Consider the following 26,317-nt stretch of genomic DNA (forward strand, 5'->3'; position numbering starts at 1 on the left):
CCAGTTTCGTGAGATTCTGTGAGTGCTGCTTTTGTGCCAACTTCTCTCCTCCTCGCTAGCTCACCGCCTTAACCAACATCGTCATTCCTGTTGCCCCTCTACTTTTGTTGAACCACGAACCCAGAATCTAGAACTTCAACCTAACAACAAATATCTCCCTCCATCAACCACGCCCACACTCGTCAACATGGCCGAAGATAAGGGAACCCTCAAGCTTGATCCCAAGCACGATCAGTTCGACTACCCAATTGTATCTGCCAACACTCAGAGCGGTCACCCAGGCCACACAACACCCGAGCAGGAAGCCCAAGTCTACCAGTTGCGCATGAAGTTGGAGGCAGCTGGCTACACCGACCGATTAGACTCTCTGACTCTTGTGCGTATGCAGAGCCTCTTGTTGGATTCGCCCATGCTGACATTACCTGCAGCTCCGATTTCTACGAGCCCGTAAGTTCGATGTCGCGCTCTCCGAGAAGATGTAAGGTCACTGCACAATTATATTATCCCCCGGCATGAAGTAACCTATGACAGGTTCGTCGACTGCGAGAACTGGCGCAAGGAAATCGACCTCGACGATCTGACCCGAAACTTCAAGTACGAGGAGAAGCCCCAAGTTTCTGCGTACTACCCCCAATACTACCACAAGACAGATAAAGTATGGACATGGTCCCAAAACACGTCAGTACGAGCAAAACTAACAAGAAGACAGGATGGTCGACCTGTATACATTGAGCAGATGGGCAACATTGACCTAAACGCCATGTACAAGATCACAACAGCCGAGCGCATGCTGAACAATCTCGCTGTCGAGTACGAGAAGCTCGCCGATCCCCGTTTACCAGCATGCTCCCGCAAAACTGGACACCTACTGGAGACCTGCTGCTCAGTAATGGATCTCAAAGGCGTTGGAATTACAAAGGTCCCCTCCGTCTACTCCTACGTCAAGCAAGCCTCCGCCATCTCACAAAACTACTACCCTGAGCGATTGGGGCGCCTGTACCTTATCAACGCCCCATGGGGCTTCAGCAGCGTCTTCAATATCATGAAGGGCTGGTTGGACCCTGTCACCGTCGAGAAGATCCATGTCCTTGGAGGTGGTTACCAGAAGGAGCTTTTGGCTCAGATTCCTGCTGAGAACCTTCCCAAGATCCTTGGTGGGTCTTGCGAATGTCCTGGCGGTTGCTCGCTCAGTGATGAGGGGCCATGGACCGATGCTCAATGGGCTAAGCCACCAAAGTGGGCTAAGGCTCCTGAGGAGAAGGCCGCTGCTCCTGCTCCTGTCATTGACAACACTGCTACCAACCCACCTACCATCCCCGATGCAGGTGCTGCACCACCTGTTGCCGCTGCCCCGGCACCGGCCGCTCAACAGCCTGTTCAGGATGAGATCAAGGCTGCGCCTGCACCACAGTAGAAGGTATAGAACGATTAGCTGGGAGTCGGTCCTGTACAGCGCGTATGTTGGCGAGAGGAGTTGATAGACTGATGAGCATTGGTGGAGCCAAGCCCTGGAGGAATGTTGAGCCCTTGAGTATACCTTGCAGATTTTCAGCACTGCTCAGAAGTTCTATAATAAAAGTAAGAAAGTCTTGACTATGTTCTCTGGACATTTCTCCTGGTTTACGAGATCAGTGCCTTGCAGCTGAAAAACATCCGTAAGACCACACATTTGCAAAGATGTGAGTTGCTTTGAATGGAGCTTTCAATCGCCCATTTTCTTAAAATTCCTCATCATAGCCGCTTCTCCTAATATCTCTCGCTCTTGGCCTTGCTCGGCCAATGCCTCAATCCCGCAAACATGTCTCAATCCACAATATCGCAATCCAGTATATAGTTACAGATGCTGAAAGGCACTAAGTCAATGTAAGTACTGCGTGTACTTAGCTTCTCTCCTGCAGAGAGAACACATCTCACCCTTCTCCCTCTCCCGTTTCTCGCTAAGATATGTCCCTGTGAACAAAACCCCCTAAATCCTCATGATGTCAACGCTACAGTCCCAAGGTCTTGTAGAAGTACGTTCTCGCCGGCTGAACTTTAAAAAGGCTCATTCATCTGATTGCTTAGTTCCAGCTACTCTCTATGTGTTGCACAATATGACCAGTGCAGATCAGCCGAAGAAGTTAAAACCTAGGAGCAGTGTGTTAGAGGGGTTGGGAGTGGAGACTGTAAGTATATATGTCAATAGGCAAGAGAGGAAATGGAGAAGGTGGAAGAGTCCCTGACCATGTTCGAGAACACTCCAAGTAGTGGCCGACATCCGGCTTGGGTGTCTTGATTCCGCGGAGAGTTTGGAATGATCACTTTGCGTAAGTGGAATTGGTCAAATAAGTTGTCATTAGTACGCACAATAGGGAAGCTTGATTGAAGTACATTCCTCTAGGTCTTATGTGAAGTTACTAGCAAAACAACGGCCTCTCAGTTGATGGCAATCATTTTCTACACATGTGCCCATCGAATTGCTCATGGAATGAGAGTCCTGAAAGCCACTTCATGCGAGCCGTGTAACCGGATCCTGTCGACCAGACTCATACCTAACCTCCAATGCCCTCAGCAGTATCACACTCTTACAACTCATTGTGATTCATCCTCAAACAGGCAGTCGTAACATGCAAGCTTAAAAGGTATACAGCCAAGACGTGCAGAGAATATGCTCCAACCAGATAATCCACACATACTCCTAAACGCCAACCATGCATGAACATGAAAGAGACCCTGTCCCATTCCTTCGCTCGAGCCCCGAGTAAAGTACTTATACATTTCTTTCCGTGCCACGAACCGTCAAGCCTGCAATGCAGAATCGAGGAACAAGTTAGAAGTACTGCAGCTCTCCAGTTCCACCTGCCTTGTTGGCACCACCGTTTTTGGCTTGGAGTTGTTGTTGATACTGCTGATACTGCTGGAACTGTTGCTGAACAAGTTGTTGTGGAGTCTGGTATTGCTTCTGGAGTGGCGGGAATTCCTCGTACGAGACAGCAGCATTGTAAGATGGCTGCGTGGCGTTAGGCTTCTCTCCAACATCATCGAGAGATCTGTAATTGAAGCCACCGCCACGGCCCCTGCCTCGTCCGCCATTTCCCCTACCTCCTCCTCGTCCACCACGGGGCCCATTGCCACGGAAATTGTTATTACTGCGCCCACCGCGTGCTCCTCCGCTGTGGTTCTGGTGGTATCCCCTACTTCCAGACGGAGTACTGTTCCCGTTTCCAAACTGGCCGCTCTCTCGCCTGCTAACGGTGTCATCATCAGGCGCATGCTTGCGCTTATGAGTCTTGGTTGGGAAAAGGCTCTCATACTCATTCTCTCCCTGATCCTCCTCTTCGATACGAAGCAAAACCTTCTCGCCGACTACGCTCTCGAACACGTACTGTTTCTCTGGTGGTACAGGCTGCCAGTTCTGGATCTTACCTGCATCAATGGGTCGCGCGCCTTTGCGCAGAGCTAGTACGACAATGGGAACTGGGTTCTCCGTATAGTATTTTTTGGTCTCTGGCACAGGACGCACACACGCAGCCCAGATCTTATTTTCGAAAACAGCCGTACCTGTCACTTCCCAGGTTGTCTTGCTGCCCATTCCACCAACCTTTTCAAGAATACTGGCTTGGCAGGGCCGTGGCGTGATGAGAACATTGTTCGCGAGGAATTTCATCTCGGTGTCTGGCATGCTAGGTGGTAGCTGAGCTAGAGTAAGCAGCTTCTGAGTGTCAGTGTTGCTGATCAAATAGCCGGTATAGAAAACCGTCTTCTTGATCTGAAGACGTTGACCACGCTTGCCACTGGAGATAGCTAGGTTATGATCATTGATGATACGTTGAACTTCTGCAGCTTCTTGAACAGGATCGAGCTGTGTAGCTCCATCCGCGACCTGGACGACTTCTGCAGTGATGGGACCTCGAGTGGGGTTACCACCAATACCATTCTGTCGCTTGTTGTAATCCATGAAGAAATCTCTGAAGCCTTTGGTATGCTTCACCCTATCTTCATAGACTCTGATCTCTTCCGCACCCTTGTATGTCTCCATCAAGCTCTCTAGGAAGACCTGCTTGAAATTCATGGTACTCGAGAACCGCTGATTGTTCGGGCCAGCAGCAGGTTTCAATGATATGATGTCAAAGTCGAGACCTTTAGCCTTGACCATCTTCTTGACCAATTCGGCGAATCCATTCTCTGATCGACCAGTGAGCAGAATTGCGAGTGCATCCTTTTGTTGCATGCTTAGCTGAATAAGCTCAACGATCTTCTCATTCCACCATCCCTCCCAAGCGCGTGGCTCTTCCTTCTCGAGGCCTTCGCCCGTGGCGGCAAGTATCCTCGAGTCGTGCCACCATCCGCCAGTTGCAAACGTGTCTTGGGATTGTAGGAAGCCAATTGTAGGGCCGTTCCATAGCTTGGGGTTGGGAAGGGGGCTGTTGAATACTTCGAGGTATCAGCATTGAAATTAAACAGGCATATTAGGTTGTACTCACAGGTATTATCAAAATCATAGACGTGCAATGCCTTGATAGTGTGGACAGCTTCACAGGCGTCAGTATGCATCGGCTGATACTGGAAAATCGTTACCTGGCAGCTGGTCTTTGTCTGCAACAGACCATCTGTTCAGAGCCGTCAAAGTGTATGGAGGCTGCGGCCCATTGCTGTTGCTGCGTGGGTAGCTGCGTGCCATGTTTGGGAAGGCTGCGCTCAGAAAACGCAGCTTACTGAAGAACACAGACACTTTGGAGGGGAATCGAAAAAGATTATAAGTCGAGAAAGGACGCGAACACTTCGAGGTGGCGGGACTGGAATCAAGTAGATGTTTGCGAAACCATCAATCCGTTGGTCGGTTGTTCTTTCTGTCGCGAACATTTCTCAGCCTCGCTTGGCTTGGCGGCAGTCGTGATTCTTTGACACTCAAGACTCTCCCCCCAGCTCCAATAATTTGATCATTGTCATGTCCTCACTTCCAGCAATTCGTCAAATAGCCTCATCTGCTAAATCGGCAATTGGTCTCATTCATATTCAATGTCATGTTAAACCAGGAGCGAGTAAGCAACGAGAAGGGATTATTTCAGTCTCTGATTCAATGATCGAAGTTTGTGTATCTGCCCAGCCAAGAGATGGTGAGGCAAACAAGGCTGTCATAGAGCTGTTTAGTGATGTGAGCTAAAGGCAAGACCTCATTGACGGCCTAGAGCTGATCCTCCGAATAGGTGTTGAAATGCCCAAAGTCAAACGTGGAGGTTATCCGGGGGTTAAAGTCAAGGGAGAAGACCATTGCTGTGGCTGGCTTCAATGTCAACAGGGGTGCACAAAGTTGTATTTCTAAGATAAGAGACCAACTACAAAGTGCAGTTCATTGATATTCCTTGCTGCTTGCATGAAGTTTTTCCTCAAAATTTTCAAAAGTTTATTGGAGCTCTCTCGCAAAGTATGGTTCCCAAAGGCGAGCGATCCCGCTTTGAAGGGTCCCGTCCACCTGTGATAGTTTCAGTTTCTTGATGGCGAGTTGTCGGTATGATAGTGAGGCAATGTGAGTTTGCTGGAATTTGGTTACGGAAGTCGAAGGCCAGTCTAGGGTGCTCTGGAGACGATGAGAATAATCTGGTGTAATGGACGCCAACACCAATGCTCCTGCAAGCAAAGAGGGGACTCAAGAATGTCACGTTGTTCATATGGGGGTCTGTATACATGCAAAGGTACCTGGTTGAAGCTCTAGAGTCCGCCGATAGAGGGATATGCGTTTACTATTCAGGCAGAAAACGCAGAATGGAGAGCAGAAACCAATTCGCAACTCGATTCTTGGAACCTGACGGGATCAACACAGGGATAGAAAGGGACCTACCTGCCTTGTGAGAGGATGGTTGCACAAATGTTACTTTACCTTGTCTTTTTTCCCGATGTCCCGGATGCCAAGTAAAGCAGGGTTTGTGAGGCAAGCTATTATCTACATTAGGTATGTTTCAGCCATATTGTAACACCTTGCAATCCATTCAGCGTCACTTGTTTTCCATCTGAACTTCTTTCACTTGATGATGGCATGGCTGAAGTGCTGATATCCTGATTTGTTATTTCCAGTCGCGTAGCTGAATGGCGACTTCATACTGCCGGCTCAGCATTCGATCATTACTATTTATCATTATGCTTAACCCGGTCAACAGCTCACTTGAGATTTCATTCCCGTGTCCACGATGCTTGGGCTGAAGATTGGCGACTTCGAACTGAGTTGCATGAGCTTGAGCATCCTAAATTCTCCAACGAACGAGGACAAAGGACCGCTTTAAGACGTATCTAACCCAGGTGAGGCTTCTCTGAAGTTTGACGCGCAAGAGCATAACTAGAAGCCTCTGTTGTAATTGGTTGTGTCTCTCTAGCTTCAAGGCAGCTTTCTCCCTGGTGTAGCTGATCCTCGGGAGGCTTGTTGCCGATGAGGCTGGCAAAAGATCCTCCTCCGTTCGCATGGAAATCTGAAAAGTCAGCTCGCACAGCCAATAATGGCCGCCAATCTAAGGGCGATATCGCCAAATATTAAATGCGGAGCAGAGGAGCGATGATCTTAAGCGCGTGTACCAAGACGGTGAAGATCATCCGGAGTTCTGAAGAAGACGGATTGATAGGCCGTCAACCACGACGAGAGCAGCAAAAGAGGTTCAGAGGGCTCGGAATGCAAGCGTTAAGCAAACGATGAATCTTTCGGGACTTGTGATCCGTGCCGTGTTGCTCTTCTTCAGCATAGCCCGAGCCCGAGGTGTGTCATTCGACGACGAGAACAACAACAGCAACACTCTCTCCCACGATCTTCCAGCTTCAAGATGTTGAAGCGGGTGGACATGCATGTACGAGTGATGAGCGGAGGCAAACAGGACATGGAGATGGAGATGTTAGAGTTTGCCGGGGGGCGTGCCCTCTGTCTCTCTGGCGGGGCCTCGGATGTGGTTCAGACGTCATCTCTGGGGTCCCAAGCGGCTGGGAAGGGAATTTTGGATTTCGGCGAGAAATTGGCACCACCACCACCACCTCACCTCAGGTAAATTTACACCCCGCCAGCCCAACCTTGCCACGCGAGGCAGGCTTGGGACATGGACAACTCGCAGAGAAGGTAACTTTAAGTCGACGTGACGAGAAAGAAGAGAAGGAAAGACCAGACCCGACCCAACCCAAAGAGCCAGCAAGATCAACAGCATGCACGGCACGAACAGACGGAAGATTGCAGAGCCGTGCAGAGCTTCTGCAATAATGCCGCGACTTTTGAACTTACGAGTACATTACTGTACTTTGGCTTCCATACAGCACATGGCTGGCTGCAACCTGCAAACATCCTCAGAGTGCCATGATGATCTTGACCAAATGCGATGCTTGAGCGGATCGCTTAAGCTGGGCGTGCCCTTTAGGCCGCTGATAGCGAGCGGATGGGGCTTGAGTACATCCACTCCTCTTCCCGCCAGGTCCCTGTTGGTCCCTCGCTTCATGCGTTTACACGCCCCCGACGCCCATCAAATGCAGGAGGCTGGAGGTGTGAGATTACAAAGCGCCTCTCAAGGTTCACTCGCGGCACCTTGCATTCCACAAGCAGTCTAGGCTGGCTCGCTGGCGCATCCTGGATCTGCCTCAATTGGGTGGCGTCGCTCAGTCTTGCCTCTCCCGTCCATCCACGAGTCCACGACCGATCTCGACAGGGTACAGCCCTTGCCCTTGCCCTTGCCCTTGCCCCGGCCCTTGCTAGCACGGGAAGGTCGCATCCACTGCAATCCACCGCGCTCCACTCCGCTCCACTCCACTCCACCTGCACTTGCACCAGACGGGGACTTGAGGCGAGGTGAGGTGAGGTGAAGTGAGGTTCTGATCGCTTTCTTCTTTGCTCTGTCCTGTCTCTCAATCCGCGTCTCGACTATCACCGCACCGCACTGCACTGTTCTGGCCAGGCTATCTAACCCCCGGCCTGCATCTTGTTCTCCTCGACACAATTCCGACCTTTGCATCAGAGTCGTGTCGAGCGTCTTTCCCAGGGCATAGATACCTAGATAAGGTACTTTTCTCATTCGCTGCTCCCTCCCTTGCCTCGCCCTGCCCTCCGTCAACTTGGGGCTCGCTACGTCAGTACAAGCCCCCGTGCAGCACACACCTCGACCGGCCGACCACCACCCGACCATTTTCCGGCATCCAGACCCCTCAACTTCACAAGAACGCTCTGGACCCTTGACCCGGCCTTCACACGACAGAACAGAACAGAACAGAACAATTGAGATCAAAAGATTCAGACCACAGCTTCGGTACGCGCATACATTCTAGACTCAACAATGGATAAGGGCGATATGGGCGGCCCTGCCGCCAACAACTCCAGCGACTTTGTAAGTACCAACTCCGCGACGCTGGCCTAGATTGCGACTTTCTCACTGACTCTGAATAGGTTCGCAAGTTGTATAAGTAAGTCAGCATACATGATCTATCCACACTATTATCTGCCTTATATCAGGCAGTGGTGCGCCCAGTCTCTAATACGCTCTGCTCTAGAATGCTCGAGGACCCTTCCTACGACAATGTTGTTCGATGGGGTGAAGGCGGCGAGAGTTTTGTGGTGCTCGATGTACGTCCAGCTGTCCTCGGTTCGTTGTCGCCAGTACTAATACTCTGGCTAGAATGACAAGTTCACGAAGAACATCCTACCAAAGCACTTCAAGCACAGCAATTTTGCTTCGTTCGTTCGCCAGTTGAACAAGTATGATTTCCACAAGGTCCGCCAGAACAACGAAGATAGCGCTCCGTCGATATATGGGCCAAACGTCAGTCAAGCATGGGTAACTCTTCGTCGTCGTATGGACTAACGCGTAGCAGGCATGGGAATTCAAGCATCCCGAATTCCAGGCGAACAAGAAAGACTCTCTAGACAACATTAGAAGAAAGGCTCCCGCACCGCGAAAGGCTCCCCAAAACATGGATGAGCAATTCCCTACCCACCAGATGGATCTTGTCAATAGCCAATTAATGGCCACCCAAACACAGCTTCAACACCTTTCCGAGATGTACCAAGACCTTGCCCAGGGCCATGTTACATTACTTCAGCAAGTTGTCAACCTACAAAAGTTCGTCAAGAATCATGATGGGGTTATGCATCGGGTGATGGGATTCTTGCACGATGTGGATGCTCAACAACGACGGGCCAGTCGCGTCGTAGGACCATTTGGCACTGCGGGTATGGGAGGAGATGGAAGCGCAAATGATGACGATCATCCGGCATCCCCATTGCAAAAGGCTTCAGCTCTGCTGGAAGAGTTCTCGACCGCCAACTTGCCTGACAAGAATCTGGAACAGATGAGCCACGATTTCCATCTTCGAAATGAGTTTTCTGCAACTCCGACTGATCAAGGATCTTCTTCTATGGCGCCAAGAGCAGAGCATTCGAGCACTCATATTGGGTACCCAGTGGGTAACGATCTGGACAACATGGTCTACCCGGTCGGACACACGAACGGAATTGATCCCATAAATAGCGAGCATATTCATAACATCCCGTACTCCTTACCGGCGAACGGTCTACTACCCGTCGAGACGGCCATGCCAGAGATGATGGCGGACGTGAGCTCTGTCCCTGGAAGGAAGAAGAGCTCAGCGGATTCTGTTTGGGGAATGACAAAGCCTCGGATCTTGCTGGTTGAGGACGATAAAGTCTGCGCACGGATCGGTTCCAAGTTTCTGCAAGCTTTTGAATGTGGGGTCGAGACTGCTGTGAGTAGTACAAAAGGTCGTTTCTCCAATGATTATTGACATGTTCTAGCGCGACGGACTTGAGGCAGTCAATAAGATCAACCACGGAGGTGCGAATTTCGATCTCATCTTAATGGATATCATCATGCCACACCTAGACGGCGTATCAGCAACAGTGTGTATCAGAGAGATCAGACCCAATCTTCCCATCATCGCCATGACATCAAACATCAGAGCCGATGATATTGACATGTATTTCCGTTATGGTAAGCTCCCAACCTGAACACTATCTTCTCTCCATACTAATTGGGTCAGGTATGAATGATGTTCTGCCGAAGCCCTTCACCAAAGAAGGAATGCTGCGAGCTCTAGAGAAACACTTGTCCCAGTTCAAGAAGAACGCACCTTTCCCACCAACTGGAGGACCTCAGATGGGACACCCTGGTAGATTCGTAACTCCAAACCCCGGTCAAGCTCCACTGGGTCTGAACATGGGACAATTGTCAGCTACACAATCGTTGAAAGATGAGTCTTCTCCTGGCAAGTCACCCGTGACAGCTTCATCCTGGCACTCGCCAAGCCAACTTCCTGGACCATCCCCCATCGGAAATACGCCAGGCGGATACATGCAACCCATGGGAGATAGCCGACAGTACACCATGACACCAACACATCCTCATCCTCAAACGGGCTTTGGGCCTCCTCCAAATGCTCAAATGGGAACTCCCAGGACAGGCGCGCACCGAAGGGTTATATCTGACATGAGCGGAGGTCCGCAGGACGAGCATCCTGACAAGAGGCAAAGGATGTACCCTCCCACCGGTTTCCAGCAATGATCGAGAGGAACCAATGTCGCCATTTGTCACCTCGTTCCTTTGGTAATGACCCGTTCATGGCTTCTTGTATCTATATTCCCGAGCCTTGTCCACGGCCGATCGGATTTTGGCTGCTCTCGTATGCTTAGTCGGCATTGCGATACGATAGTTGGCGCTGATGGAAGAGTTCTGTATTTTGTCCTCGGCGGCGTCCGAAATGAAGTGCTTGGGATTGCGTTGAGTGGTGAAGCTCGATACTTGGTACGGCGCTGGTGGGATAAATGTGATTTTGACGAAGGTCGATTGTTCTGCAGCTTAGATAGCGTAATAAGAATCGTGAACAGGATACTGCGACGTGCGAGATACTGATAGTTTTGTGTGACCGATAGGCCTCCAGCTGATAAGGTGTAGAAATCTCTCCGTACCACCCTCTCTGTGTTGAACAGCTAGCCAGATTGGAACTGTGGTTAGGGAAACTGCTGTCCAAGTGTACAAGAAAAGAAATAGAAAGAGAGGAGAAAGACTGTCGTTGAAAGTAGGTCCCGTATAGCATGTAGTGAGCCCCTGGGACCAGGTGAGGTCTAGACTCCACAGCCCGCAGGGCAATCGTATGATCAAGGCTGGAGCGTTCTGAAAGCGCCGCGCCCACCCAGTGACCCAGCCCAGCCAGCCCAGCCTTTCGGGACCAGCCTTGCGCTAACTTTCGCGGCATGCATGGGTAACTTTTAATTCGTGAGTCAAGCCTGCCTGCGTTCGCCTGTCTGCAAGACCAAGACCAAGACCAAAACCAGCCCAAGCCCAAGCCCAAGCCCAAGCCCAAGCCCACGCCAAACATAACCCCACCACCAAAGGCATCGATCTGTTCTTTTTCTTGGAGAGCGATTCAGAAACACGAGTGCGAAGAATACTCGAGAGGGAGTGATTCGCTGGAAAGGACGACTCGTGAGGTAAAGATGGCGCACGCGCAAAAGTCTGTGAGGGGGGGTGCTGGTGGGGGGAAAGCTGCGCCGAAGAAGAACGGCCCTTCTGCTGCGAAGAAGGTCGAGGATGATAGAGAAGAGACTCTGCAAGCTGTGGTATGGAATCATTCTCGGTGACATGGGCAACGGCCCTCGTAGGCTGACTTGTCTTTCTAGGTACTTGCAGATTCGTTCGAGACCAGATTCAATCCTTTCACAACAGAGACTCCAAGAGTAAGCGATTCTGGTCCTACTCTCTACAATAGGGTGTGTGCGAGGACATACAGTGGCTAATATATCCCAGTGCCTCCTTCCACTGGCCAACACCCCCCTCATCGAATACACCCTCGAATTCCTTGCCATGTCAGGAGTGGCAGATATATACATCTACTGCGGCGCGCACACTGCAGAAGTAGAACGCTACATCCAAGCCTCAAAATGGCATCCCTCATCCGCCGCCTCGCCATTTAACTCCCTAGAAATCGTCAAGACGACCGCACGTTCCGTGGGAGATGCAATGCGGGATCTCGACTCTCGGGACCTCATTACGGGAGATTTCTTGCTTGTGCACGGCGATCTGGTCTCAAATCTACCAATTGATGCTGCGCTCGCAGCTCATAGAGCGAGGAGGATCGCCGACAAGAATGCGATTATGACGATGATACTACGATCAGGAGGCCTGGATACACATCGTACAAAATCGAAGGGCATTACGCCTATTTTTGTAGTAGATCCTACAAAGAGCAGATGTCTTCACTACGAGGAGATGAACCCGTTACAAGCGAACAAGTATGTCAATATTGACCCGGAATTGCTGTCCGACCACCACGAACTCGAGATCAGGACTGATCTGATCGATTGTGGGATCGATATCTGCACGCCTGATGTGCTAGCGCTATGGGCTGAGTCCTTCGATTACGAGGTCCCCAGAAGGCACTTCTTACATGGCGTGCTGAAGGATTATGAGCTGAATGGAAAGACGATACATACGGAGGTTGTGGAGGAGCACTACGCTGCGCGAGTTTTTAACTTGCAATCGTATGAGGCCGTGAGTAAGGATGTGTTAGGGAGATGGACATATCCTTTGGTTCCCGACAGCAATCTTCTCGCGGACCAGAGCTACAGTTTTGAGCGCGGTGGACTTTGCAAAGAGAATGGTGTGATTTTGGCCAGGACATGCAAAGTGGGAAAACGAACCGTGATTGGGAAAGATACGAGCATTGGGGATGGAAGTGTCGTTTCCAATAGTATCATCGGGCGGCGATGCCATATTGGGAAGAACGTCACCATTCACAACACCTACATCTGGGATGATGTGGTGATAGGCGATGGTTCGACAGTCGAAAGAGCAATCGTTGCCAGCGAAGCCTCAATTGGACGGAGTTGCAAGGTCCAGCCAGGAGCACTCATCTCATACCGTGTGCGGATAGCAGACAACCAAGGAGTGAAAGAGAACTCACGGATCACCTGCGCGAAGAGGAAATCAGACGACTACGCAGAAGACTCACCTCTCGTATCAGTACCAACCGACACAGCAATAGTAGGCGAAGGCGGCTCCGGCTACGGCTTTGACGACGACTCAGACGCTGAAGACGAAGCTACGGTCTTCCACAACAGCCTCATCTACAGCACTTCCCACCTCAATATCTCAAGCGAGTCCATATCCACGATCTCCTCGTCCATCAGCGCCGCCTCGCCCCACGAAGGCCGTTCCCGACACTCCAGCTTCGCAGGCAGCATCTCCGAAGATGGCGACGGTAATCCTTCCTCGAACGAGAATTTCCACCACGATGCCGTAGCAGGACTTCTCGATGCCCTGAAAGAAGGCGGGGACTTCGGTGCTGCCAGGTTAGAGTTTATGGGGCTCAGACTGGGCAATGACGCGACGGATCACCAGATGCGTAGAGCCATCGCAGTTGCCTTCACCAAGCGCATCACACAACTCGTCGAAGGTCAAAAAATGGAAGCTAGCAAAGCGGCCTCCCTCGCCTTTTCTTCGCCTGGAGCAGAATCCTTCCTCAAAGAAGTCGCTGTGGGATCTGACAAGAAAGAAGACGATCAAGTTGACTTTATAGGCTGCTTGCAGAAAGACCTGGTGCATCGGAATAACGGGGCTGTGATACTCGCTGCTGTCAGTCAGAAACTGTATCAGTTGGAGGTCCTCGAGGAAGAGGCGTTCTTGAGGTGGTGGGAAGAGAGTGAGGACTTAGGAGAGGCGGAAGATAAGGAGATGAAGAGGGTTAGGGAAAAGACGGGAGTCTTTGTGGAGTGGCTGAAGAGCGCGGAGAGCGAAGAGGAGAGTGATGAGGAGAGTGGGAGTGGGGAGGAGAGTGATTAGATTAGACATATCTATTGTAGAGTTTTTTGAGAAGTGTAGATGAGAAAATGTGGCCTGATGGAAAATCGGTGATTTAATCAAATGCCATACTTTTTCCGGATCCCTACTGAGATGCCATATTTTTGACCCCATTTTTTACTCAAATACCATAATTTCGCCTGTACAGCTCGCTTTAGCATCTTGATACCTTATAACAACCGCTCCCCACAAATACAAGAAGACTGCTTTATCAATTGTACCTAAGTGTCGTACATTTGAGTGTATTGTTCCTTCAAATTATATCTTTGCTAGGTAAGGTGTAATCCGTTGAGTTGGGCGGTGGAGGGAAGGCAGCGAGGTCAGAAAGGGCTGAGGGGCGAGTAAGGGAGGACTGAAGAATAGTGTCTGTCTACAGCGTAGTAGTAGAGCCTGTAAGACCTACTTCTAAGGTAAAATATGGTATCTGAGTAAGAAATAGAGCCCAAAAAATAGTATCTCAGCAAGTATATAGCATTTGAGTAATTTTCCGTTGAAAAAGATGGCTTCTAGCGAATGGGATTTGAACGACTGAAAAAATGCGAAGCACCAACCCCATGTCGCTCTGCGAATTGAGATTCTAGTTCTACCGTACTCGGATTTGTGAGAGTACGCCATCCACGATTTTTTCTTGCTCTGTCTGATATCTGTCTGCGATACTGGTACTAAGAATCTTGTTGCGTTTAAGTACTATCAATTCCTGTCATGTTTCTCCCATGCTCGCTTAGCGCCTTTGAGTCAAAGCTATGATGTCAACAAAGAGTAGTGGTTTTCCGCAGACATATATTTTGAATAGCTATTGAGGGTGCTGTCACAGTATGCAGCGGCGTACGCAAGACGTTTGAAGCCTGGAGTTTCAACTCCTCAAAACTGGGTATACCAGGCTATAAAAATCGGACTTCTAACTTGTCCGCTCTCGTCTGCACACGTACCAAATGTGCGAACTTTCAGCTTCGGACGGCCTTCCAATCCTAAGATCAGAAGAACATCTATGTTGCTATCTGTATAGCCGTGTATCCTAGCATAATCTCCTGGCCTAAATGGCTTCGCTTCACACTCAGCTCTTGAAAGTATGGCTCTTCCCCGCTCTCTCAGTTTGCAGCCTCCTCATCCCCTTCGGCGCATCCATACTCTTTACATACGGATCAAACGGCTTCTTCTTCCTCCCGCCCTTCGCCCCGTCTCTCTTTCCATGCAACACCGATTCAGCCTTTGTATAATCAAAGACCTCCTCCTCCTCCTCCTCCTCCTCCTCCTCGTCATCATCGGCACCATCCACGTCCATTTCTCCAGCTGCCTCTTCCTCCGCTGCTTTCTTTGCGGCTTTCTTAGCGGCTTTCTTCTCTGCTTTGCGCTGACGCTTTGCTGCTGCTTTTTGCTGCTCCTCGATATCGAGGGATATGTCAAATTCACCGTTTCCTTCCTCGGCGTCGGATATGACTTCGCTCTTCCGTTTTGAGCCACGCTTCAGAGTGAATGGTTCATCGGTCTTCTTCTCCTCTCTAGCTGGCGGGCTAGGTGGCAGGGGCGTCTCTTTCGCGACTTCGACTTGCTCTGCAAAGCCTTGAGGAGTTCCGAATATTTCGGAATTGAGTGGTGGGAGGGGAATAGCTAGGCGGAGATTATCATTTTGGGGTTGTGTGACGCTGGGTGCGTCCCAGACGCTGCTTCCGAAGGCGCCGCCCCAGAATGTGGAGTTGTCACTTCGGAGATCGCCTTCGTCCATGACGGCGACGAGGGTTTTCGGAGTTACGGTTGGACCTGAAGCTGGGGATGAGGCTTTGGATCTGACGTTTCCATCGGGATTGGCAGTTTCGGGTCTTAGGATGTCCATCATGCTTGGTCCATCTTTGCCTTGGACGCGAGCCTTCTTGACGATGTCCAGCAGTTCACCGGCACGGGATTTGACGCCGTGTGATACAGGATGGGCTAGACGGAGCAGAGCAACCATGTCCATAGGTAGATTCTTTGCGATGCTCAGCAGGGCATGTTGGGCAAGAACGTAAGCGGGGCTGTCATCATCCACTCGAGCAATCCTGTCTCGCCAAGCATGAACCGCTCGGAAGACAGCGAATTGCTCCTTGTCGAGGAGCGATGGTGTCTTGAGGAGTTGCGAGTACCACCCTCCAGGACCTTTTCCACTCTCCGTATTGTAAACTTGACGCTCATAACGCTGGAGAGAGGTTTCCTTAGATTTTTGGAGTGTAGTTTCTAAACGATTCTCATCTGGAATCTCAGGTCTTGACCTGTCAATTAGTTCATTGCGCATGTTGTCAAAAATATATAGAAGGAAATGGGTATCTGCTCTGGCGTAAAAGAACATTTCTTCTGGTAAGGGTCTGTAATGTTAGTATACTTGTCTACGCAACCATTGTGAGTTCTTACCGAATTCTCCAGTCGGCCATTTGGTATTGTTTGTCAGCGTCAAAGTTGATGAACTTTTTGAGTAAGAAAGCCAGACTCCCTCCAGCGTAACCTAGACATCGGCTTGCATGGTGAGTATCGAACAGGCCAACTACATAAAGTCCGAGGTCTCGTTGAAGCCATGTAATATCCATATAGGCTCCGTGGAATACTTTGATGATAGTCGGATCGGCAAACACTTCGTTCAGCACTTGCAGATTTTGTCTCCATGGCTTTAAAGTATCTACAATCCAGTCTTTCTCGCGAGTACTGATTTGCATCAAGGAAACCAAACCGATGTAGGATCTGGTATCATGATGTTCCAGGTCAATCGCGATCTCAGTGGCCGTCTTCAGCTCTTCAAGCATTTCTAAGACTCCTTCTTCCGTGTCCACGAAAGTGGCGGAAGTGCTTTCAAACGGCAAATAAGGGATGGGATCTGCTTTTTGATACATCGATTCGGGGTATTGCAATTGCAGGATCTCAGCTTCGTAAGGATGCCGGTATCTGAAAAATGTGTCAGTATTGTCTCGGTGCACGAGAGACCGAGCGTTCCCCATCTCCTTCAATCTCCTTTTACGTCTATTGAATGACGCTCTCTGTGACTTTGTCAAGCCCTCAGGCATAGAAGGAATCGGGGGTAGACAGAGCTGCGGAAGAAAATTGGAGTAGTCATACTGTATTTGACCGAAATCATTTGCGAAAGTGGGAAGGCTGTCTTCGAGTGCAATTGAAGCATGGGGTTTCGAAGTCAAAAGAGGCTTCCAGGGCGACTCGTCACTGTTGTCAGGTTTGACATCAAATGCTAGCTGAGGTTTCACTAGATTTTGGTTTCTGTATGTGTTTCCACCCTGCTTCTTGGACCTCGAGGGAATCTTTGATTGTAAGCTTCCGGGCTGGAAGGGGAGGGGAAATGTGCCCTACCTGAGTCGGGGATTCGACTGTCGTGGTATCCTTGCGCTTGATCACACCAGTATATTCGTCGAGGCAAGTGTCCGACTTCTCCAACAAAGAATCCACAACATCCACCACATTGCGCCAGTTGTTCTCTACGTCGTCAGCATCTTCCAGTACGGGGGCCCGCAGATCCGATATCGAAGCCGCAGATTTGAGTAGGGCGCTTGCCAGAGCCAGCACGCGCTCGCTTTGTTCGTCAAGGGCAGTGCCAACTTCAGGATTAAAGGACCGATGGAAGCCCAAATCTTCTGCAGAGATTTGGCCAGTGGTTCGTGTTGTTGCAATCAGGGCAGCTTGAAGCTGGTCCTGTAACGATTTGAAATCGTGTGTTTCGTCCATGGTCGAAATCTCGAGGCCCAGAAATGCGTTGTACCAAAAAGCTCCGCGAGGGAGTTGAAGACCTTCAAAAACTCAGACCCCTGTCAACAATAAACTCTAGCGCCTCTCAGCCTCGCGCTAGCTCCCCACGCCGCCTCGCCTCGCCTAGCCTCTCTGCTACCTTCTTGGCCTACTTACAGGTCACTCACGGCACTCAACAGCAAACATCAACATGTCGGCGTCTTTGGCTCCAGAATGTAATGAGGTGAAAGAGTATGCAAGAAATCTCTGCTTTACAACAAGATGCTAACTTCACTATAGACGTTATGATTCCTGCTTCTTGAAATGGTACAGCGAAAGTTGGTTATTTGCCTCTCCTTCATGCATAGCTTCAGCTCACAGTGTACCAGAATACCTTCGAGGACAAGGGACCACGGATGAATGCGCTCCTTTATTCAAAGATTACAAGAAATGTCTGACCGTTCGTCACCTTAGTATCCTCACCTAATACCATCTGACTTGTTAGACTGCCCTCAAAGAACGTGGCATCGACAAGATGTTGGAGGAAGCAAGAGAAGATCACAAAGAGAATGATGCGGCTCTAATGGGTCGAAAACGTGGGTAGATTACTTGACTCTGGGGTTGTTTAACTAACTTGGGCCCTAGCATGAAGGATGTAAAAACAACCCTTTTTTGTATTTTGGCGGTTCAAGATTTGTACAATACTGGCAGCAGCATTGGGTTGGCGTTAAAACGGACCGGGTACTATGCATTGGGCGAACTCTTCTCACAAGCTTATACTTCATAAAATAGTCATGAGATTGTAACACGATTCATTCCCGCACCTCGGTTCCACTCTTTCCAGCGTCTCTCTTGCTCAAATACGTCAAGTCTTTACTGTTAGAATGCGCTGAGGCAAAATCCCAAGCAACCTCTAAGCAGTCTAAGACGTGCTTCCCAAGAAATTCGTATGACATTAGCTTGAATAATGATAATGAGGGCTTTTGGGATGCAGATCATGAGTCGGAGATCTCTCAGAGAACGATCTCTCTCGTTGTCTCCCACGTTGGTCAAGTAATTGAACTATAAGAATACTTTTTAATTTTACCAACATACCCAGCTCTAAAAGAATGGTAAGAAAATTATTAAATTTCAGGACAAAAAGTCCAGAACGTGGGTCTTTTGGCTCTGGGTGTGATCCGCGCAACGTGACGAGGCTTAATTTCGACCCCTGCGAAGTCGTGAAGAAACGGGGAATTTTGAAATTGGATCAGCCTCCCTACCACTTTACACCATGCCGAGAGCCTCGTCTCCTCATCGTTGACATGGGAGAGTTCGCTCCAATCTGATCATACCGTCACTATTATTGTGATAACCTGCCTTAACTTCCCGCTACGGATTTCCAAGCTCCAGCCACAAGTTCAAGCTTCACGTCCACGTAGGCTGTTCTGACGCTCCGCCCCCCACAAGAAGAGGACAACGGAGAATACCACCCACAAGAAAGGTGATGCTCAAGCAACCGGCAGAGATTCATGCACCCCTTCTCAATTCTCACTCTTGCGATCTTCGTAGCCGGCTACATCACTGCGAGGTGGGATCTTGTTACCCGTCTCTATGACCTTGCAATATTCGCCTGGGATCACGGAGTTGTCGTAAGTCCCATAGCTCTGCCGCGGTCTCGCAACTGCTTCTAATTACCAATGATCTAGGCCCGCACGGCAAAAGGATTTGCAATTTTGTCCATATTCTTCTTTTTATTCATAATTCCAGTGGAAAGGCTCGCCTCGAGAGAAACAGACTTGGTGGGAGACATTTGCCCTCGGCGCGGTGGATATAACTAATATAATTGTAGCACCCACGAGCTGGAAGTGCAGGAATATCTGCTAGAGAGCAACTTCGACGGCGGGGATCCTTTTAGAGAGATATACGAGGAGAGGAAGCTGTCATGCCCGAGCATGATGGGCTCATGAGGATATTTTGGCCCCTAGACATACCCAAATCCGACTCTCCTGGAGTAATTGTGGGATGGAGGAACTCAGGGCTGGATGTTTTCGTCGTCGCAATACTGGAGGATGTCGACGTGAGCACTGGAAGTCCCTTTCTATCAAAGATTGACTGACATCAAGCTAGGCGCGGAGTGTAGAAAATGCTCTGAAAGTCGGGACACTGTTTCGAAATGCCGCGCACCCCATCGCACGAATACATGAGCTGTGTGGGCAGTCATCAATGCATGTCCTGGGACTTGCGAATACGCCAGGAGTCGAAGTTGAGAACCTGCAGATGCATGCGACCACAGGATCAAGTTCCAGGTCCCCTCACATATCCTGTGCACGGGCATCCACAATACAGATTATTGGATTCGACAGACCCCTGCCACACCGAATGCAGTACATATCGTTGAACCCGATATCTTTGGCCTTGGATGACAAGTCTGAAGTTGCAACTCATGCACCTGGGACTGTTGATGCAGAGGAAGAACGAGAGGAGTTGAAGAACAGGAAGAGGGTGAAGGCCCTGGTCGAGAAGCTGAAGCTTCATACCGTTGCCAAACATGCTGCCTCGCCGAAAGAGCTTGCCCTTCCAAGAATTGTGAATCAGATAAACTGTTCATCTGAGCTCCACGCGCTTCTTCAAAAAAATATCTCGCTTGTTGGCAGGCGATCTAGGCGAAGTTTGAGTGTATCCGAACGCGTTGTTGAGTCTGCCACAACGATGAAGGACTTCGTAGTCCTAGCAATCTGGCAAATGATTACAGTCTATCTCTACCCCATAGTAAGGCGAGCTTTCATAATTGGGTTGTTGGGACATCGCATGGCTGCTGAGACTTTGCTGTTGGTCCTTGAGTGGAGAGCGAAACCGGATTATGCAGCCTTGAAGGATATTTCAGCTACAGCTCAGCAGGTGGAGATCCGTTTACTCCAATTTTCGTATCTTCCGTTGCAAGTAAGTCACCCTTTTCATTTTCTATATTCCCTTGCACAATTACCCCGAATGTCACTGGACTGGAATCGACAACGGCCATCTTCAATATCCTCGAATTGCATTCGGCAATGGATTCGCTTGTGGATGCACCGTCCTTGAGACGTACCTTCCAGGACTTAAACACCACACGATATTGGACTCCCCATTGAGTATCCTTGCCTTCAAAGAGCCTCCCTCTTGGTGAAGGTGTACTGGCTAGCTCGGGGCACCTGCCACCTACAAGGAGATGGCTATATCTTCATGCTCTCTTGCTGTTCTTCCCACAACTATCCATCCTTCTGCATCGAGAACACCACTTCTTCAGTACTGTGCCATAGTCAACAAGGCAGAGATCATCAACCGTCTTCTGTGCTGTACTGCAAGAGGTAAGTCTGGTTCCTATCCTACCACCCTGACTATTGGTTGACTCATTGCCCCAGCGTGAAGCTGAACATCGAGAATTGGCGGCGTCGGTGTGAGGTTCTTGACTATATTCAAGAAGAGTAGACCTTCAGTTGCTTGAGATTGCCAGGCGTGAGTGCATGACCTTTTACTATGGAGACTACTTGCTAACAAGAATCATCAGTCCTAACTTACACCGTTCGGAGGAGGACCCAGTCGAACAGTTTGACACCGTCCGAATCCTTACACCACTCCAATGACTACTCTTCCTACAGAATCGGTAAAATTGATTCGGACACTCTCCAGCATCTCCACCTCGGTTGATCTCATATCGTTGTCCACGGTTGCGTTCGATGCTCTTGTCGTACTCCAGTGGATGCTGTACTTATCATGGGACCATCTCTCCAATACACCCTCCTCCAGCAAGAACGTCTTCTACGATAAGTTCTTTGCAACCTTTGATGTCTTTCAAGAGATCGCTATAATCTTGACTCTGGTATTTGCTGAGGATCTGTTCGAAGTCTGTCTTGAAGGTCCGCTACATCACCAGGAATGGAATCCTTCAAAACCTTACCCACAAACCACGAAAACCGATAGGCAATTTATGGTATCACTTTGAGAAGATCTGCTGCCCTCCTCGACTTTACATTGGACCTGCGACGGCTAAGCTTGGGATGCTCTCCAACTATGATCGAGGTGTCGATCTTCCAAGCAATGTCAAGGGATCGATAGATGGAGGCTTCATCATTGTCTACAAGGGACTTGTGTGCTGGCCTGCCAATCCTGGTCCTGCCCTACAACCCTTCGCACGTCTACTACTCAGCCTTGAAAACTGCCTTCACGTTCGCATTTTGGGCGTTTAAGGCTACAAATGCAGCAGAGGCTACCGTGCCCAGTCTTCTCCCCATGTCCCTTCTGTCCTTCTGACCTATTGACAAAGTGTCGTATGATGGACCCTGCAGCCATTGCTGTCTGATCGTGAACTTCAAAGGTGGATTTTGCCCCACCGAAGAAGAGAAGCCAATGAAGAGTTGATGCGCAGGCCTGTTCCTTACTCAAGCGAATACGCAAGCTTCAAATGCAAATCAACGCTGTGCATACCGGGCCTGGAAGCGGGTCAAGCAGGCAAATTACTTTCGCAACTTTCTCGAAACGGCTGCTAAGCATCAGCAAAGTTCGATTGCTGCACAATTCAGGAATGTCCAGGAGAAATACTACTGCAGTGCATGTTATCTACCTTGCACTCTTCTCCAAAAGCAGGATGAGCACAAGACGCAAATAAACACCTCCGAAATATGCAACAGAGCCACCGACTTGCACATCTTCCTTCCTGAGCCGCCAGAACTATGGATCAGAAGCTACACTACTGTCATATGTGCCCAACGCAAAGAGCCCTTCACATCTCAAGATGCATGAGAACGCAGAGAAGCACAAGGCAAATGTTGCTAAGGCGGACGCGCACAGCTCCGCACCATCACTACTCTGTGCATCGTCATCTTTGGAGCCTAAACATCGTTGTGTCTGAACGACGCTACCGATTCTTACTGCCGCGAGTTGAATTCAACGTTAACGACCGCGTGTGGCGGTCTCATCCAGCCAAGACTATACCGTTGCGCGATATTTTGCGGGTTGTGCTTCTACTGTGGCTCTGCGAAGGCACATCATTCCTTACCACGATTATGGCAGGGTCGTGATTTTTGAAGCTTGTCGTCTTTCATTTCATCATTGTTTGCCATGGCTTGCTTCTAACAATTCTTAGTATGTCACATTACGAGAGAGGAAGAGGGACTGGGAAAGTATCACAGATAGCCATCCAGATTACATCAGATTCTACAACTCAATCTGGCTGGTATGCAACGATGTTCGTGAACAAATTTACCTTTCATCCTTCTGAATGAGCTGCTAACCATTGCGCTCCGAAAAGGTCATCATCGGCATAGCTCTTGGATCTTTTATCATAGACAACGCGACCTGGCTCGCGGAAGCCATCTACGAGTTCCTCCGTCTGTACTCAGTCGACGCCCTTCAACGTACTATTGACTGGCTCATGTACTGGCCGTATGAACGCCTGCTCTTACAAGATTTGTTCCATGAGCTGACTTGCCGATTCATAGTGGAGGTTTGAAGCTGAACAACGAGCTTGCTACTTTTCTTGGTGACCTCTTTCTGGTAAGAAGACTCCTCCTTCTATGTTTCGACATGTACTGACTCCCTTATGGTGGGTAATCGATCATTGGCTCGCCTGCATTGAAACGCTGCGACCTGTGCTACCCCATGTCATTTGGTTCATAGGATTCTCCAGCTTCGCCGGCGCTAGCATGCCAATTGCTCTATTCTCAGACCTGCTGTCAATTCTGACCCTCCACATCTACTCGTTTTACCTCGCCTCTGCACGAATATTCAACTGGCAATACACGATACTACTATCACTCTTCCAACTGTTTCGCGGTAAGAAACACAATGTTCTCAGAAAACGAATCGATTCTTGCGACTACGATCTTGATCAGCTACTCCTCGGCACGATCCTGTTTACGCTCCTCTTTTTCCTCTTGCCAACTGTGATTGTGTTCTACCTCACTTTTGCATGTGCGCGCATGGCCATCATTTCCCTCAAAGCTGCCTTGGACACACTGCTTGCATGCTTGAACCACTTCCCTCTGTTCGCACTGATGTTGCGAATCAAAGATTCTCAGCGGCTCCCAGGTATGGAACCCTACGTACTCTTCGCCCAGTATATCTTTAACATATCCTAGGTGGCATCTGTTTCGAACTTCGAGATGCCCAACCCATTCCCTCTTCGCCAAATAGTCTCACAGTACCTCCGACATCACACATCTACCTGAAAGTAAGTCTGACCTGTCTTGCAAACCACAGAGAAACTTCTGACATGTAACAGTCCGTCCCTCTGACATTCCGCGCAATGTTCCACCAATACTTCCAACTTGGACACCGAATACGCAAACATTATATGTCGCCACGGGTATTACTTGGTCTTGCCACAGGGAAATTCGTACCTCCAATCCATCGCAAGAATCTTTACAGCCTGCAATACAGCATGTTACCTGCCAAGCGAGCCGGAGTCATGGAGATGTGGCATGCACTGACTGCAGAGGGGCCGAAAAAAATGAGCACTTATGAGATGAAGGTCAATGGGAAAAGGTTAAATGGGACGAGGAGGCAGTACGGGCATTAAGACCAACGGGAAAAGTAATGATGGGATGACTTCTTGTATATACCAGGCAACTGTAGATTAGTAGTACTAATGATAATATATAGAAACATCTCTGTGCAACGAATTGCAAATACATTTGCCAGGATTGGTGAAGGCGGCCAGTCACTCGGATAGCCTTCTCATCTACACTTTGAACGCTTTAAAATGTTGCATGCGAATAAGAACCGATTGCATCTATATTCAGGGAGGTGTGAATCTCGTTACACCGATAAGGCTCTTGATGTGGAAGTTCACAGAACTGGAATAGGTAAGGCTCAGAACTCCGGTCAAAACTCCGATTCTGGACTAGGTAAGTACAGGTAGACAAGCGAGACAAGGTTCCGTACCTGTCTGGGGGCATCAGGACCACCACTGCATTAGGTTTCGCTAAGCCGATCCCCACCAAATCCACCCACACACAATCGACATTTGCAACAATAGATTTATGGCTATTTTATAAGCAAATAAGCACTTCCAATCATATGTCACAGGAGATTCAAGTCTAGAGACATTCGTCCCTCGTGGCGCAATTGGCTAGCGCGTAGGCATCTCTATATATCTTCAGTAGAAATCAATTCTAACAAGTATCCAGGTTCGACTGTTAAGCAGCAGTTCATCGAGAGGTTGGTGGTTCGAGCCCACCCGAGGGAGATCTTCATCTTTTGGTTTTTTTTACATTTTTACTTTTTTTACTACGATGAACTATTCGGTTCTCGTTTTGGTGCTTCTGCATTTTTTTGTGTAATGTCTCGATAGCTTAATCTGCTTAGCGCGTTTGTCGAGGAAGAAAGGCATCTCATTTACTCTTGATTTTCTCATGTGCCTTTCTGTCGTCCTTAAGAAGTAAGGTAAAATGAACTCCTCTTGGAGAAGAATACACCGTTTCAGCTCTGCACAGAATACCTAGGTGCCTGGTCAAGGCTATTATTTACTTAAGTTGCTAGTTATTGTTGGACCTCTCCAATGTCGTACAAATTGTTGTATGCTTCCTTCTTCCCTATATTCCATTTTGATCCTTCGCTCTCCTACTCAAGGTTGCAATGAGGGTGGAGGGACAGTATCGATGAGTGTTCAGCAATTCGGCTTGGTCAGTCTTGCACAGGAGCTTCCGCCAAGCATTGTGCCACTACCTTGGCGGAAGCAGGATTTCATCATTGATATACCATACATACCTATACTTCACAAGTAGACCGGTCGTCTTCGCAAGTGCAGGCTTATGAGAGCTACCTACTGTCATGTTGATTAACTCAAGCTGCGTTGACAGCTCTCCTAGCCCGTCAATTGGTTTGGTTTCTCGCAGGAGGGGATGAATGGCTTCTATTCTGTCCTTAATCTACCCCACAGCTGCAATGTACCTCAAACTTCGAATATGATGCCTTTACTGGCCCTCTTTTCCCGGAAAAAGGAGGACCCGGCTAGAATACCTCAAACCAACATGTCGTACCTCAAGTTTCTCATTTGAATGGTATCTACATTGGACGAGTCTCTAGACTCCTAACATGCCTTCTACAACTCGGTGCCACCACCGAAAATTCTAGCTTTGGTTGCCTGCGCACCATCTGTTCTCCATATACTGATCATCGATGGTCTTGCGCCTGGGAGTATAGGTCTCAAGAACGTCTGAGCATTCCCCTCGTCAGGCAGTATTGCTATCGTCTCTTTATTGGACGGCTGAGGCGCCTCTGTCCTTTGGTTTTCACCATTCTCGTCGTTCTCGCAGAATTGCCTCTTCCATAGCCTTGTGGTATTGGAGCAAATTTGGCGTGAGCTCCGAGTCGATGTTTCTCATCGCACTCCGCAGCATCTCCCCACCTCTGTGCTGTTCTCTCCCCCTCCTCCAACCTCGCAAGTGAAAGATGGTACAACAACAGGAGTGGGCTGAAGTCGGGTGATATCATAGTAGGGATGGAATTGTTCAACAGGAAACATATCCTTCCTCCAGGATAACCCAGGGGTGAATCCTGACGGGCTAGCTTTGGCCAGTGCTTGGGAAGGACTGAATACAAGTATTGTCCACGGGGATGTCATCGGTGCTGGCGGCCTTTGGGGTGTTGGAGCGACCGGTGTACCCAATGACGTCTGGCGAGAGCTGGCACTCCCTGGCAGTGTCTGTGAGTACGAAGCCTTCCGTGATTGAGTACAGAAAGGGGTAGTTCCGGGTTGACGGCCGGGAAGACTACGTGCAATTGATGTTTGGCTGGAGTGTGCATTCTTCCGCGCCAATAACAGAAACCCCAGATTTCCCTGCTGAATATTTTGATCC

General features: G+C 49.3%; 8 protein-coding genes and 1 non-coding gene across 9 annotated transcripts; 7 read left to right on the forward strand and 2 right to left on the reverse strand.

Moving 5' to 3' along the window:
• Positions 1 to 187: 187 nt before the first annotated feature.
• SEC14 (cytosolic factor, phosphatidylinositol/phosphatidylcholine transfer protein) lies at positions 188 to 1,414 on the forward strand (the record flags this gene model as incomplete). Its single annotated transcript, XM_058507599.1, has 4 exons — positions 188 to 376; positions 429 to 478; positions 532 to 655; positions 710 to 1,414. 4 exons carry the CDS (start codon positions 188 to 190, stop codon positions 1,412 to 1,414), a joined length of 1,068 nt encoding a protein of 355 aa, XP_058356769.1.
• A 1,395-nt stretch (positions 1,415 to 2,809) lies between these two features.
• ONS95_013950 (uncharacterized protein) lies at positions 2,810 to 5,876 on the reverse strand (the record flags this gene model as incomplete). The annotated part of the gene is made up of 3 exons (XM_058507600.1): positions 4,558 to 5,876; positions 4,464 to 4,511; positions 2,810 to 4,413 (listed from the first exon to the last, which is right to left on the reverse strand). The coding sequence occupies exons 1-3, from the start codon at positions 4,658 to 4,660 to the stop codon at positions 2,810 to 2,812; spliced, it is 1,755 nt and encodes a 584-aa protein (XP_058356770.1). The 5' UTR covers positions 4,661 to 5,876.
• Positions 5,877 to 8,270: 2,394 nt separating this feature from the next.
• SKN7 (kinase-regulated stress-responsive transcription factor skn7) lies at positions 8,271 to 10,511 on the forward strand (the record flags this gene model as incomplete). The annotated part of the gene is made up of 7 exons (XM_058507601.1): positions 8,271 to 8,321; positions 8,381 to 8,397; positions 8,485 to 8,557; positions 8,610 to 8,753; positions 8,806 to 9,696; positions 9,746 to 9,941; positions 9,991 to 10,511. 7 exons carry the CDS (start codon positions 8,271 to 8,273, stop codon positions 10,509 to 10,511), a joined length of 1,893 nt encoding a protein of 630 aa, XP_058356771.1.
• Positions 10,512 to 11,483: 972 nt separating this feature from the next.
• Positions 11,484 to 13,891, forward strand: ONS95_013952 (uncharacterized protein). The gene has a single exon (XM_058507602.1). It carries the CDS (start codon positions 11,811 to 11,813, stop codon positions 13,785 to 13,787), a length of 1,977 nt encoding a protein of 658 aa, XP_058356772.1. The 5' UTR covers positions 11,484 to 11,810; the 3' UTR covers positions 13,788 to 13,891.
• Positions 13,892 to 14,427: 536 nt separating this feature from the next.
• Positions 14,428 to 17,547, reverse strand: RRP6 (exosome nuclease subunit). The gene is made up of 3 exons (XM_058507603.1): positions 17,130 to 17,547; positions 16,188 to 17,080; positions 14,428 to 16,141 (listed from the first exon to the last, which is right to left on the reverse strand). The coding sequence occupies exons 1-3, from the start codon at positions 17,499 to 17,501 to the stop codon at positions 14,860 to 14,862; spliced, it is 2,547 nt and encodes an 848-aa protein (XP_058356773.1). The 5' UTR covers positions 17,502 to 17,547; the 3' UTR covers positions 14,428 to 14,859.
• Positions 17,548 to 17,683: 136 nt separating this feature from the next.
• On the forward strand, positions 17,684 to 18,603 carry MDM35 (Mitochondrial distribution and morphology protein 35). The gene is made up of 5 exons (XM_058507604.1): positions 17,684 to 17,753; positions 17,802 to 17,839; positions 17,891 to 17,961; positions 18,007 to 18,097; positions 18,147 to 18,603. The coding sequence occupies exons 1-5, from the start codon at positions 17,713 to 17,715 to the stop codon at positions 18,149 to 18,151; spliced, it is 246 nt and encodes an 81-aa protein (XP_058356774.1). The 5' UTR covers positions 17,684 to 17,712; the 3' UTR covers positions 18,152 to 18,603.
• An 822-nt stretch (positions 18,604 to 19,425) lies between these two features.
• Positions 19,426 to 23,051, forward strand: GPI1_1 (phosphatidylinositol N-acetylglucosaminyltransferase subunit gpi1; the record flags this gene model as incomplete). Its single annotated transcript, XM_058507605.1, has 5 exons — positions 19,426 to 19,560; positions 19,611 to 20,423; positions 22,603 to 22,704; positions 22,768 to 22,901; positions 22,958 to 23,051. 5 exons carry the CDS (start codon positions 19,426 to 19,428, stop codon positions 23,049 to 23,051), a joined length of 1,278 nt encoding a protein of 425 aa, XP_058356775.1.
• A 7-nt stretch (positions 23,052 to 23,058) lies between these two features.
• On the forward strand, positions 23,059 to 24,036 carry GPI1_2 (phosphatidylinositol N-acetylglucosaminyltransferase subunit gpi1; the record flags this gene model as incomplete). Its single annotated transcript, XM_058507606.1, has 4 exons — positions 23,059 to 23,065; positions 23,136 to 23,546; positions 23,597 to 23,688; positions 23,740 to 24,036. The coding sequence occupies 4 exons, from the start codon at positions 23,059 to 23,061 to the stop codon at positions 24,034 to 24,036; spliced, it is 807 nt and encodes a 268-aa protein (XP_058356776.1).
• Positions 24,037 to 24,569: 533 nt separating this feature from the next.
• Positions 24,570 to 24,705, forward strand: ONS95_013957. The gene has a single exon. It is a non-coding gene; the product is annotated as a tRNA-Arg (tRNA).
• Positions 24,706 to 26,317: the final 1,612 nt, after the last annotated feature.

This window comes from Cadophora gregata (genome assembly GCF_030347475.1).
Source record: "Cadophora gregata isolate MNR1 chromosome Unknown scaffold_8, whole genome shotgun sequence".
NCBI classification, from domain to species: Eukaryota; Fungi; Ascomycota; class Leotiomycetes; order Helotiales; family Ploettnerulaceae; genus Cadophora; species Cadophora gregata.

What these genes read in the sequence shown, in the direction of transcription:
- ONS95_013952 (XM_058507602.1), top strand. Translation starts at nt 11,811, where the DNA reads ATGTCAGGAGTGGCAGATATATACATCTACTGCGGCGCGCACACTGCA.
- RRP6 (XM_058507603.1), bottom strand. Translation starts at nt 17,501, where the DNA reads ATGGACGAAACACACGATTTCAAATCGTTACAGGACCAGCTTCAAGCT. An exon ending in CAGTCGAATCCCCGACTCAG is followed by an intron (nt 17,081 to 17,129) that starts GTAGGGCACATT and finishes TTACAATCAAAG; the next exon opens with ATTCCCTCGAGGTCCAAGAA. An exon ending in ATGGCCGACTGGAGAATTCG is followed by an intron (nt 16,142 to 16,187) that starts GTAAGAACTCAC and finishes CTAACATTACAG; the next exon opens with ACCCTTACCAGAAGAAATGT.
- MDM35 (XM_058507604.1), top strand. Translation starts at nt 17,713, where the DNA reads ATGTCGGCGTCTTTGGCTCCAGAATGTAATGAGGTGAAAGA. An exon ending in CTTGAAATGGTACAGCGAAA is followed by an intron (nt 17,840 to 17,890) that starts GTTGGTTATTTG and finishes ACAGTGTACCAG; the next exon opens with AATACCTTCGAGGACAAGGG. An exon ending in ATTACAAGAAATGTCTGACC is followed by an intron (nt 17,962 to 18,006) that starts GTTCGTCACCTT and finishes CTGACTTGTTAG; the next exon opens with ACTGCCCTCAAAGAACGTGG.